The sequence below is a fragment of the Biomphalaria glabrata genome, chromosome 6 (genome assembly GCF_947242115.1).
Source record: "Biomphalaria glabrata chromosome 6, xgBioGlab47.1, whole genome shotgun sequence".
NCBI classification, from domain to species: domain Eukaryota; kingdom Metazoa; phylum Mollusca; class Gastropoda; family Planorbidae; genus Biomphalaria; species Biomphalaria glabrata.
Window position 1 is genome coordinate 51,639,180 of NC_074716.1, and position 14,769 is coordinate 51,653,948.

General features: G+C 39.7%; 1 protein-coding gene across 2 annotated transcripts in view; it reads left to right on the top strand.

The window, feature by feature from the left end:
• LOC106070620 (uncharacterized) overlaps positions 1 to 14,438 on the top strand; it is an 86,156-nt gene extending 71,718 nt beyond the window's left edge. For both annotated transcript variants that reach the window (XM_056033974.1, XM_056033975.1), the window contains exons 8-12: positions 2,655 to 2,761; positions 4,530 to 4,671; positions 6,685 to 8,016; positions 10,933 to 11,206; positions 12,565 to 14,438. In XM_056033974.1, coding sequence (XP_055889949.1) covers positions 2,655 to 2,761; positions 4,530 to 4,671; positions 6,685 to 8,016; positions 10,933 to 11,206; positions 12,565 to 12,654 — 1,945 coding nt within the window. In that variant the 3' untranslated portion in view covers positions 12,655 to 14,438. The remainder of the gene's footprint in view (positions 1 to 2,654; positions 2,762 to 4,529; positions 4,672 to 6,684; positions 8,017 to 10,932; positions 11,207 to 12,564) is intronic.
• The last annotated feature ends 331 nt before the right edge of the window (positions 14,439 to 14,769 follow it).

A 14,769-nucleotide genomic window follows, 5' to 3' on the forward strand; every position in this document is an offset into this window, starting at 1 on the left:
CTTACCATGACACGCGTTGTCTCCCCTGTTTTGTTTTTAAAGGTGATTTTTTTATTTATAGAATCTTTTTAGCTTTTTTTAATGGATGTTTGTCTCAAACAGCTGCCCAAATGTTTTTTGTTTTTTTTTTTGCCAATGACCAATGACCATCAGCATTTAGAATTTTATGAAGTTTTAAGTTTACTTTTATTTTTAATGTTCAGATCGTCATACCAGGCAGTGATATCGAAACTTAAAATATTGCAGATGTGAGCGTGATAAAACATAGCCAAGGCCTTTTCGTTAACATTAAATGAGGATATTTTTCTAAGTAATTGTAATCTTTGATGACCTTTTTTTTTTCGGATATAATCAGTATTTGCAGTAAAAAAATCGTTAAAAGCATCAACTTGATAGATCTAATGAATGAGATCTGGAATGAAAGCCCATATAAATGTAATAGTTACAATGAAATCATGATACATGTAAGGAAGTTTAATCTGATGATTTAAAATCCAAATGTATCCCTGGGATTGATGTTTAAGTGACAAGAATACGTTTTTAGCAAATAAAATATTTTAAGCCTTAATAAAATTATAGCTTTTATATAGCGCTACTTTCATGCTTATAGCATGCTCAGAGCGCTATGGTCCAATCTCATTAGCGAATAAGTGGGGGGAGGGGTTATCTGGGAGAAGGTTTTTCCGTGCTGCCTTTAGGCGCTCAGTTAACACAACTCTGCTCGAGTCGAGTGTCGAACTTCGAGCCTTCTCCATAGGTAGCCAAGCCAAGCCAAGTTCAAGCGTACGTAGCCTCTCGATCGCGCATCCTTCACATAGGAATCATAAGAGTATTGGAAAAAACGCTGCATATTAATCATTATATGGCGTCTTCTGTCTCGGAAGACAATATATGCGCCAAGATGGGTCACTGGTTTTGGTTTCGTATTGAGACGGTGCAGAGTCTGATGTGGCTAATCAGGCCAATTCTGGAGCGACAGAGTTTGCCACAGTTTGTACATGTGTATGCATCTGTCCTAGGTCTGGCGGACAGGGAAGCTTTCTTCTTCTTTCTCTTGACTGAGGCAGTATCTTTTACTCTCGGCGAAGTTCGTACCAGCATGCACGGTCTGTCTCCATGCTGTCCGGTCTTGGTCTCATCCCATATACTTTCATCTCTATAGGTAAGCCTTGGGCAGCCCTTGCGTCTTTAGGAAATCTTCCATCCGGCATGCGGGTGACATGTCCGAGCCAGCGTAGTCTTCTTTGTTTCAGAAGAGCATATTTATCAATAAAACTCACAATCCTAATTCAATAATGATTGGTTGCAGGTTTTCACAGGGTGTGTCCTGTCCAGTTCCACTTTCGATTTTTAATTTCTTGGGCTATGGGGTTTTGTCTAGTTCTCTCCCTTAAATATTTATGGGTTCCCAAACTTGGCGTTGGAATGTTTTCTTATTTCTCCAGAGTGTTCTGTGTGGACTTTGGAAGCTTCCACAAGACCATTTGTAATCTCCTGTTTACATTTCTGTGGCACACATGACGTTTATGCCACAAGAAATTATTCTTTCATACATAATTAAAGGAAGGGCAAGGCCTATATGATTTGTAAGTGAGCTATAAGTTCTACCTTATCTGGAGTGAAATTCCGTGGCAGGATTGTTGGAGAGGATATTTGCTGTATCGATACATTGCATGTATGAGATTCAATCTCCCTCTAGTCTTATTGACATGAGGGTGGACTTCACATCATATACAGTGTCTTTATTTGTGAAAGTATAATTAAATAATACTATAAATGTAATATTTTTGTGTTGTAAAATGGGTTTATTAAATATAACTACATTAACTCTGTGTATAAATTTCGGATCCAACAATTATTTATTTTAACTTTCTTTAAAAAAAAAAAAAATTCCATTACGACATGCTTTGAGGAAGTAAAGACGGTTGATCGCTGTGCTGGCTACAGGACACCATCGTCAACCTTGGCTATAGAGGCGTGTGAGCTTTACAAAATCTGCCCCCCATAGATCAAGTGGTGTGGGGGCCATCAGGGGGATACGATAAGTTTTTATAAGTGGCTCTTGTGACATGGACGCCATTACGAGGAAAGCGCAAACAGGGACGTCCTCGTATAACTTGGCGCCTCACCTTCATGGAGGGCCTCGAGAACAGTGGACACCAGATGGAAGGAGGCGTCAGACATTGCACAAGACCATTTGTAATCTCCTGTTTACATTTCTGTGGCACACATGACGTTTATGCCACAAGAAATTACGCTTTCATACTTAAATAAAAAAAGGCAAGGCCTATATAATTTATAAGTGAGCTATAAGTTCTACCTTGTCTGGAGCGAAAGTCCACGGCAGGATCGTTGGAGAGGATATTTGCTGTATCGATACATTGCATGTATGAGATTTAAGCTTCCTCTAGTCTTATTGACATGAGGGTGGACTTCACATTTAATATGCTAGTGCTGTTATTAAAAGAAAAAATAAATAATACTATAAATGTAATATTTTTGTGTTGTAAAATGGGTTTATTAAATATAACTACATTACCTCTGTGTATACATTTCGGGTCCAACAATTATTTATTTTAACTTTCTTTAATTATAAGAAAATGTATCTTACCTCTGGTTTATTATTCTATTCCTATATTTGTGCATGTCCACAGAGGCAAAGCAATGTTCGCTTATACCGACCAAGAACTGGCTACAAAATCTGGCTATGACCTGATTCACCCCGATGATTTGAATTACTTCTCGTCTGCGCACAATGAACGTAAGTGAATGTTACTTTTGAACGTAAACAATCGTAGAGATGAAACATTTGAAGTGTGTAAAGTAAGCAGTCCTCCCTCTGTGACGTTCATTGGTTCTCTTCGTGTATGAACTGCATAAATGGATGAGTCTTATCTTATCTTATATAATACAGACGTTACTTCAAAAAAGAAGATGATTACGTCCTACGCGTCATGCATTTAGTCATGCATATTAACCAATGACTTAAATTCTGCCAAGTCACTGGTTTTCCTGGCTAGCTCAGGCAACCCATTCCATGCTCTAATAGCACTAGGGAAGAAGGAGTATTTATACTCTCTTTCTTTCAAAGAAAAATAAAAGCTTACAATTCCGCACTGAGTGACTTCCTTAGTCCCGTGATCTCCCAGGGCTGCAACCACAGCTCTCTACTGAGCTCGGTTCTCTGCAGCTTCCTTCATCTGCTCCTGTCATCCAAGTATTCTCCGCTCAGTTCCGGCCTTAGGCATCGGCAAACTAGGCAGACGCCTAGTGCCTACGATTAGTGGGGGCTTCGCACAGGGCGCTGCGTTATTTTTTTTTTTATGGAAGAAATAGCTAAACTTGTGCCCAAAGTTATTGTTGGAGTCACAAGGTTTTGAATAAATTGCATAATTTTTTTTTTTCGCTGTCTATATAACTTTTATTACAATATAGACAAATTTAACTTGAGATAAAATAAATGAAGTAGACTTTGTTAATTATATAGAATCGTATTTTGGACAAAATCTCACTACAAAAACATGTCCTTACAGTCTGGCATCCTGGAGTCGTCTGCTGACCTACTTAACACAGCTTACGAAACTGCCGCTTATCTTGCACCATTCTACAAGACTAACATTAAATGAATGCTCTCTCTTTACAACTAACAATAAATATTAAGTTTCGCCCATCGTGTTTCGATGAGGACCACTTTTGTCATCCAGGGGGCTGAGGTCTTTGCACTGGAGCTTTGCGCCTCCCCATGTGGCTGGTGAGACCTATGTGAGCCCGGAATGTTCGGCACACTGCACACTGGGCAGGCTATTCCAGCTGGAGCTAGTGTCATTGGCCTTGTTTTTTTCTTCTCTGGCGCTTTTCTTCAGCCAGCGATGTTCTCTTTTCCTCAGCAATTTGTGCGCCAGTTTTCACAGCGCGACGCCATGATGCTCTGTCATGTGCTTCTGTTAACCCAGGTGGGCTGGGTCAATGCTGAAGGTTTTCAGAGAAGCTTTGAGGGTGACCCTAAAGCGTTTTCTTTGTCCGCCTTGTGAGCGCTTTCCTTCCCTTAATTGGCCATACAAGAATCGTTTAGGGATGCGGTGGTCTTCCGTTCTGCAGACGTGTCCTGCCCATCGCAGCTGGGACTGCATCAGGATTGTGTGGATGCTTTGCAGACCCGCTCTTCGAAGGACTTCAGTATCTGGTATTTTTTCTTGACATTTAACATTATGTATTTAGAATACTAAATGTTAACAATGAATACTCCCTTTCTATATCACCTAGGAAACACACACACACACACACACCATAACAAGTGACCAGAAGTTATAAGTCAACGGTCAGATATGGCTAGAGAAACGTAGTCTGGTCATCAATATTTCTGAGAATTAAAGAAACTAATTGAGCGCGCCTCGAATATCACTGCGTCGAATTAACTGAATTAGTGGAGTTTATAAGTTTACTAAAGGACATAGAAATCTGTAGCGTACATAGTCAATAGAGGCGGGAGCAGGTTTTAACCTTCAGACTAATGGTTGTTGTTGTTTCAGTTATCAAGACCGGAAGCTCGGGTTTGATCTCATACCGCTGGCAGACCAAGCATCAGCACTGGGTGTGGCTGCAGTCCAGTTGCAAGGTCATATATAAAAACAGCAAGCCAGACTTCATCATTTGCACGCACAGACAACTGACGTAAGTAGCCATAATTATGTGTACATACAGACAACTGACTAGGTAGCCATGTAGTCATACTAACTGTACATACACACAGAGACAACTGACTAGGTAGCAATGTAGTCATACTAACTGTACATACACACAGAGACAACTGACTAGGTAGCAATGTAGTCATACTAACTGTACATACACACAGAGACAACTGACGAGGTAGCAATGTAGTCATACTGACTGTACATACACACAGAGACAACTGACGAGGTAGCAATGTAGTCATACTAACTGTACACACACAGAGACAACTGACGTAAGTAGCCATAATTCTGTATACATACAGACAACTGACTAGGTAGCGATGTAGTCATACTAACTCTACACACACAGAGACAACTGACGTAAGTAGCCATGTAGTCATACTAACTGTACACACGCAGAGACAACTGACGTAAGTAGCCATGTAGTCATACTAACTGTACACACGCAGAGACAACTGACGTAAGTAGCCATGTAGTCAGACTAACTGTACACACGCAGAGACAGCTGACGTAAGTAGCCATGTAGTCATACTAACTGTACACACGCAGAGACAACTGACGTAAGTAGCCATGTAGTCATACTAACTGTACACTTACAGAGACAACTGACTAAGTAGCCATGTAGTCATACTAACTGTTCACACACAGAGACAACTGACGTAAGTAGCCATGTAGTCATACTAACTGTACACACGCAGAGACAACTGACGTAAGTAGCCATGTAGTCATACTAACTGTACACACGCAGAGACAACTGACGTAAGTAGCCATGTAGTCATACTAACTGTACACACACAGAGACAACTGACGTAAGCAGTCAGGTAGTCATACTAACTGTACACACACAGAGACAACTGACGTAAGCAGTCATGTAGTCATACTAACTGTACACACACAGAGACAACTGACGTAAGTAGCCATGTAGTCATACTAACTGTACACACACAGAGACAACTGACGTAAGTAGCCATGTAGTCATACTAACTGTACACACGCAGAGACAACTGACGTAAGCAGTCATGTAGTCATACTAACTGTACACACACAGAGACAACTGACGTAAGTAGCCATGTAGTCATACTAACTGTACACACACAGAGACAACTGACGTAAGTAGCCATGTAGTCATACTAACTGTACACACGCAGAGACAACTGACTGGGTCATTTTAACTCTGTACGCCTTAAGTGCCAATTGAGTCATCTCGGCCATGAGTCTAATAATAATAATAATAATAATAATAATAATAATAATAATAATAATAATACTGCAGACCTGCCACATCACCAGAAAATTCCTCAGTGGAAACTGTTAAAGGGACTACGATGAATTTTGTTTCTCTTTAGCGAAACTCGACCCTGGCAGCGCCAGAGAATGACTACTCGTTCATTTCTAACATAATAATAATAATAATAATCTTTATTATCCGTAAGGAAATTTGTCTTACAATTTGTGTATTACATCTATCTTAAGCTTAGAAAACAGTTTGATTATGTGACTATAAAGTGTAAAGAATCGATTACCTCCATCTATCTAAAGCTTTCAAATCGGACTTGATTCTTGATTTAATGATAATCGATAACTTTGATTATTTTGGTTTCATAAGTGATACGCTCCGGTAAGACTGAGGGGAATTACTTAATAATTGTGATAATAGTCGACGTAACAATCTACTCCATTAATTACTGATTGTTGTTTTTTAAGATTTATATATTCTAGTCCAACTGTACGAAGTCTATCACTGCTTGTGTTTTTCCTTAATTGTTATGTTTCAAAAGACTTGTATTCATACCCTAGAGAACAAAAAACTACATGTACTGTCAATTCGTGTTTGGGTTTTTCTTGATTGTTTTGGATCAAAAGACTTGTATTCATACCCTAGAGAACAAAAACTACATGTAGTGTCAATTCATGTTTGGGTTTTTCTTGATTGTTTTGGATCAAAAGACTTGTATTCTTGTCCAACTGAAATATGCTTGTTGTATTGTTTCAGGGAAGATGAAGGTCATGACCTTTTTGGAAAGCGCGGCAACGAGTTCAAACTTCCGTATCCACTGCTGGACATTGACATGTGCTCGGGTTTCGGGTTTGGCGACGATGACCTGGTCACCAAGTCCAAGTCCAGCAAGAGCAAGAAAAAGTCCAACAGCGCCAGCCCTGGAGCCAACGCCGGCACAGCCAACGGCGCCCAGAGCAACGGCGCCCCGGCCAACTACGCCAGCGCCGGCGGAGGAGGAGGTAAAGACTATCAGGGTGGTAAGAGGCGGAAATCAGCGGCGTGCCTCATAGGGGGGATACCTCCTTACTGCTCGTACCCCACTGGCTTCACTGCTTACGATGGCGGAGGAGGTGGGGAAATGAAACCTCCAGAAGCCGTGTATCCATACGCCGCCAACAACTTTGGTTTTGAGGCGGATTTGTACAGACCACAGGGATATAGTTCCTTGACTCCATATCCAACAGCAGATCCCTACAAACTAGACATGGATAAGCATGGATATTTCCTGGATCATAGACAATACCAGCATTCCTCTTTCCCATATCCGAACAACGGTTACTCTGAATTCGTCCCGTCCACGAAATATGGATACGATGTTCCGAAATATGGATTTGATTCCTACAGTCTGGACTTGAGCAAACGCGTAGATTGTGGGGACATCTCACAGTTTCATCCTCGATACCCATTCGATTACCATCACCACTCGTACCATCCTCTGGACCACCCTCCGCTTCACACTACGGAATTTACAGCTCCGCGACTCAGCTCGTTGGACGCCGTAGATCTCCGAAACTCGGCGGCGCTGTTCGGTTCCAATTCGTTCATGAACACTGTAGAGACACCTTGCGCCTCTTCGTCGCCGTGTTCGGCAGCTTCCGTCTTCAAGGCCGTTCCGAGCTCTAATCACATGATCGGAAAAGACCAATCCCTGTCGAAACTGCATAAACTTGGAAACGGAATGGGAATGATGGACGCCTCGCCTAATCCCATGCCTTACGACATGCCCAGCGCCCTGCCGCACAACACCGTCATCAAGTCTACGAGGCACCAGGATTCTGGCCTCCTCCCCAGCAACCATCTCCAGGGTCAACAGGACGCAGACAGTGTCATTCCCCACCAGCAAGATGATCGAATGCTCTGGAACTCTTGCAGCAAGAATGCTGGGAACGAAGCGATGGTCATGTCTTCAGTGGAAACGAATCAACAACAGAGCGGTGATATGGTGGTCACGCCAAAGTGCAGGAGTAACGTGGACCAGGGCGCAGAGGTCGAATCCCGGATCGATTGTGGCGAAGATATCATGAAAAATAACGAAAACCAGTTGAGGTAAGATAAATTAGCTTTAACTCTTTCTCTCCTAATTAACGATAACATCGTTGATATGACCAAATTAAATTAAATTTATTTTTAGTTTTATAAACTATAATTTGTGTTGTATAAAAAGAGCATGTATTCTTCTATAATGCTATACCAAAAGTAACATTTTCTGATTACAATCAAAAACGTTATTGAAGTTTAATCTTAACAGGGTAGAATGTACAAATGTGGAAAATGAACAATTCTGTCAGAACGTGGAAAAATAACTACAGAGATAAAGAGTTAAAAATAAAAGAAAAACATATAATACTTTTCGAGAAAAAATGAAAAACTCTTAAGCAGACGACATAGATTGAGATTCGATAATCTAGGTACACATAAACAGACTTCATAGATTGAGATTCGATAATCTAGGTACACATAAGCAGACGGCATAGATTGATATTCGATTATCTAGGTACATATAAGCAGACGGCATAGATTGAGATTCGATAATCTAGGTACACATAAGCAGACGACATAGACTGATACTCGATAATCTAGGTACACATAAGCAGACGACATAGACTGATACTCGATAATCTAGGTACACATAAGCATACGGCATAGACTGATATTCGATAATCTAGGTACACATAAGCAGACGACATAGACTGATACTCGATAATCTAGGTACACATAAGCATACGGCATAGACTGATACTCGATAATCTAGGTACACATAAGCAGACGACATAGACTGATACTCGATAATCTAGGTACACATAAGCAGACGACATAGACTGAGATTCGATAATCTAGGTACACATAAGCAGACGACATAGACTGATACTCGATAATCTAGGTACACATAAGCAGACGACATAGACTGATACTCGATAATCTAGGTACACATAAGCAGACGACATAGACTGATACTCGATAATCTAGGTACTCATAAGCAGACGACATAGACTGAGATTCGATAATCTAGGTACACTGAGCAGACGGCATAGATTGAGATTTGATAATCTAGGTACACATAAGCAGACGACATAGACTGATACTCGTAATCATCTTCTTTTTTGAAGTAACGTCTGTATTATATAAGATAAGATAAGATACTCGATAATCTAGGTACACATAAGCAGAAGGCATAGATTGAGATTTGATAATCTAGGTACACTTAAGCAGACGGCATAGATTGATATTCGATAATCTAGGTCCACATAAGAGCAGACGGCATAGATTTAGATTCGATAATCTAGGTACACAAGAGCAGACGACATAGATTGAGATTCGATAATCTAGGTACACATAAGCAGACGATATAGCTTGAGATTCGATTATCTAGGTACACATAAGCAGACGACACAGATTGAGATTCGATAATCTAGGTACACATTAGAGCAGACGGCATAGCCTGAGATTCTATAATCTAGGTACACATAAGCAGACGACATAGCTTGAGACTCGATAATCTAGGTACACATAAGCAGACGATATAGCTTGAGACTCGATAATCTTGGTACACATAAGCAGACGGCATAAATTGAGATTCTATAATCTAGGTACACATAAGCAGACGGCATAGATTGAGATTCTATAATCTAGGTACACATTAGAGCAGACGGCATAGATTGAGATTCTATAATCTAGGTACACATTAGAGCAGACGGCATAGATTGAGATTCTATAATCTAGGTACACATTAGAGCAGACGGCATAGATTGAGATTCTATAATTTAGGTACACATAAGCAGACGACATAGCTTGAGACTCGATAATCTAGGTACACATAAGCAGACGATATAGCTTGAGACTCGATAATCTAGGTACACATAAGCAGACGGCATAGATTGAGATTCTATAATCTAGGTACACATAAGCAGACGGCATAGATTGAGATTCTATAATCTAGGTACACATTAGAGCAGACGGCATAGATTGAGATTCTATAATCTAGGTACACATTAGAGCAGACGGCATAGATTGAGATTCTATAATCTAGGAACACATAAACAGACGACATAGATGGCGATTTGAGGAAATGTGGTGACCATACAATGTAATCTATAGAGAAAGTAAGAAAATGAAGAGATTGGGAGATTAAAAAAAAAATAAAAATAAACACAATAAACAATGTCAAGGACGCTATTTAGAAAGGTCACTATTGCCAACTAAAATAATTTTTAAAATTACTTTGAGCTATACGCGAAAGAATTTGATTCTAAAGTGCTTTATAGAGAGATTTTTTTTATTTGGAAAATATAATTAGCAACCTTTTTTTTTTTGGTGAGTCCCATATCGTGTTCAACATAAAGTGTTGATAAGCTATGCTTTTTCTATGTTAGATGATAACGTTTTTAGTGCATTTTTACACTTTAAAATCAAAAATATGTAAGCTCTTCAGTTAGTTGGCAATTTAGGAGTTTGAAATTTAGTTAGTGATAAGTTTATCGTGGAAATCCTTGAGAATAACTAGATTCACAATGCTCCCGTATCTTGTTCTCTGGATACACAAATAGAGATAATAGTTATTTATATAGTCAAGTTCACCTTTTAGACCGTACGATCTATAGGGCAGATGATGTTAAGGTCACCTGTTTCTTTGGCCAACGGTTAACGAGCAGGGTGTCACGTGGCTAGCACAACGACCAACCGTCTTTCATTTCCCCATCTAAAGTCAGGCACCCATTAGATTTTGGTGGACCCGGGGGGCGCACTAAAAATCCATGAAAATTAAAATCCCAGTCTTCACCGAGATTCGAACCCAGGACCCCAGGTTTGGAAGCCAAGCGCATAACTACTTAGCCACCGCGTCCCCAGCTATTTATATGTTAGCCTTTATTTATGAAAATTCCCCGTGAGTGTGTTGTGTCACAGTGTTCATGTGTTCATCTGTAGTATTCTTATAATCCGCGTTTCTCCTCCTATTTCAAAAAGGATGACCAACAAGGAGTCAGCCATAACCGGAATTCCAGTTTCTGTGGTGAAGCAGTCTCCATGGTTACACACCAATGTCAACAACAATCACAACATCCTGAACAACAACAACACCAGTGTCAACAATGGTGGTCACCTGGCCAACATGAACGGTAACTCCGGCTTGAACAATGCCAATAACCTGCTCCTGTCGGAGAGGGAATGGGGAAGTAATAACGACTACTACAGCAAGACCCCACGAGTTCTCTTCCCTGATCCCTGCCATTCGGTCAAGGTAAGCACCCTCAGATCTTCTCATTATTATTATTATTACTATCAGGGCCGGATTTAAGTATGTGGATGCACCTACACTCTTTTCAAAGCTTTAATTAAGATTCACTTATTAATAAAAAAAAAATAGTTATATCTAAGAGCACACCAAATTTCAGAAAACCGAAATATTGTAATATTAATTGTAATCCCGTTTTTTTTTTAAGTATCTAATATGCATATTTAAGTGTGTTTTTTTTTTTCAAGTGTTCTTAGTGTTTGTGGAGAGTAAGGTAGATGCACCTCGGGGCTTAACCGGTATTTACATATTCCGAGCATGCTACAACTACAAGCGGACACATCTTAATCACATGACATTGTTGCCAGCAGACGTAAGATTTAAAGTGGTAGCGGTAAAAATGAGAAGAAAAAAATACCCAAAAGTTTCTAACCCGAAATTCCGAAATATTTTTTTCTTTTTTTTTTTGTGAAGGCCCCCGGGGCTGTAGCGCCGCCTGTCCCCCTTAAATCCGGCTCTGTTTATTATTAGTATTTATTTATTTATTATAACTCCCCCAACACAAGTACCATCCCGCTTCCATCCAAGGCCAATCGTTATAGAGGACCTGAACACTGACCTGCGACGTCACAACCTGTAGGTAGTTTAAAGGCAACCATAAATCCATCTGAAAGGGAACTTTTACTTACACAAACTATTAAACAACACATTTTAGGTAGACCCTACGTGCATATTTCATCAATTTTGTATTGTAAAAAATATGCATATTGTTCAACTTTTAAATTGTTTTTAGTTATTGGAGGTCACCCCCTTTGAGGATGAGACCCTGGGCAGCTAAAACTGTCTAAACTGCCGCCAATCCGGCCCTGAATCCCAGCATGTCGGCCTCCTTCAGTCGTAACAACTATGATTCATCTCGTAGAACACATTTTCATGTGACTGTGGAGCCCTATTTAAAAGAGACACTCCCGTCCACATATGTCGCAGGTCAAGGTGGCTTTCGCTTTGGTGGTAGAGAAGCCAGACATTTTTCGTGTGGCACGCTTTTCTTCCAGAGCTGAGGTCCATGTTTTCCCGCTGTCCATAGCTTTCTTGGTCACCGTCTCTCTTCACATAGTGGGGCCTAGGCTATGTCTCCCCAATGGTCAGTATCGATGTTCACTCTTTGAGGTCCTGTTTAATTACACCAACGTAACGGAGGTGGGGGCGACCAGTTTTTCTTAAGCCAGACGAGAATCCCAGCATAGAATAGAAAAAATAAAACATGTATTTTTTTTAAATATTTCTCATTAATAAATGACATGTAATCAAATATCAACTATCCTTAATTCATTTCATCTCTTCAATTCCCTTTTTTTTTTCAGCACCTAGGATTAAAGGTTTATGAAAGGGGGGATAACCCGCTCTTGAGTTTCTCCGAGATGACCCACACGCTGATGAGCTCTACGCACTGACCTACACAAACTTGCTGACCATATTCACTCACTGACCACCCCTCAGCCTAAAATTGATTCTACTCGCCCCACCGAGGACATTCAGCACGGTGTTGACCGCTCCACTCGCCAAGCCAGTGTTGAGATTGGTCCCTAAGAAAAGGTTCTACTCTGATAAGGCCATGTTGATTTATGAAAATCGATAATCGGCTGGGGATAATGATAGGTGTGTTTTTATCCCTTGGACACGCAATGGGATGTTTACTTCGAAGTGATTGGATGCTGGCACGTCAATTGTCATTCTAATCTCCGCCCACTGTTCTATATCAATATGTTTGGACTATCGTTCTTAGGTTTCAAGAGCTTTAAACAGAACTCTTCAAATGGGGAAGTCTCTAAATGCGTCTCATGTACACTGTCCCGTCATAGGCACTTGATACAAGCTGTGTACACACTTTTGTTGAATAGAATTGTGGATGTTTGAAGCTTGAATGGCGTATCCTCCTGTATCATGTCCTATCCTGCTTTGTTATACACATTCATCGTATCGTATCATATCAAATGACTACAGGAAGCAAGTTTTTACTTCATAGGCGTATCGTCACCATCCTTTCAAAGGAGTGTTTGGATGATTGAAGTCTGAAGACATATCACTGCTCAATTCATTTCAAAGGTTGTGCTTTCCCTTGACCAATGTGGTACATGTTACATATCGAAATATCAATTATCTCCCTTCCATGACATTATTATTTCATTTGCATTTATATGATTGGTTCGGCCGTTTGTGCATATTTTATCACTCCTTATGTACAGTGATAAATCATCTCCATAGTAAAAACTTAAAAACAACAACCAGTGCTGTGTTTCCATTATAATGTAGCGACAGAAAAATTATATGGCAGTCATCCAAATGGACAGAGGTTTTAAACACTAATGTGCTTATATCAAAAGAAAACACGCTAATTTCTGAGGTCATATCGTAGTTGTGAATATTGGAACAATTGCTGCTGGCGTTTCTTAAATATTATTCTTAGGCGCCCACGTCGCCAAGGCGGCTATTATGTACCCAGAGGGTGTAATTCGTGTCCTGTAAATAGCATTTTTGTTTTAGTTATTCAACTGTGACGTATGTACGTAGTGCGAAAAGAATGTTTATACTATTTATTTAGTTTTTTTTTGGTTATGAAATGTATCGCTTAATACAACAGTAGTTATTTACTGTAGACACTGTGTTCTAGGTCACATGAGAAGAGAATCTGTAGAGGTGTTGGACATTTTAAACATTGGCTGGTCAGTTTTGACTGTATCGCTACATAAAAAAATTACAGTACAAAAGCTAATTAGTGAAAGAACATTAGTGAATCATTATCAGTGAGACATCTTGGGATTGGCAGGCTTTCAGTGAAACTCATCAGTGAAACATGTGTCTATCTTTACCTTAATAAGCTATTAGTGAAACATCATTGTAGCTAGATAGAGTATTAGTGAAACACTTTTCTACCTTGATAGGCTATTAGTGAAACACTTATCTACCTTGATAGGCTATTAGTGAAACACATTTCTTCCTTGATAGGATATTAGGGAAACACATTTCTACCTTCATAGGATATTGGTGAGGTTCATTCGTAGCATGCTATTAGTGAAACATCTATCTCTGATCTAGAACAAATCAGTGCATTGAATTTGGTTGCATAAGTTTGAATACTACAGAATGCATTGTGACTTTCGGTTTGTTTTTAAGACAAAAAGATACTATGTGACTGTATTTATGTACTTAAAGACATGAGAAAAAGAACTGGATATTAAAAAAATGATGGAACATAAAAGATATTTGTTTTATTGAATATTATTGTAAATTATTTCCTTGTTTGTCCATTTGTTCCGTTAAAAAGAATCTACAATTTGACATTGAAGCAGACGAAGAAATAAATGGCCGTCCAATGAAATGTCGACGATTACAAGTATATTGTATAGACTTTCAGATTTCTAGGAAAATCGATAGAGCCGTTTTTGATATCCGTGTCCAGGTTCCAGCCTCCAGGTTCCAGCCTCCATGAATGTGTAACTTGAATAGAGGCATTGTAAAAAGACGAAGAGTTATTTAAAATGTAAAACACAAACAGCAATAGAAGATTC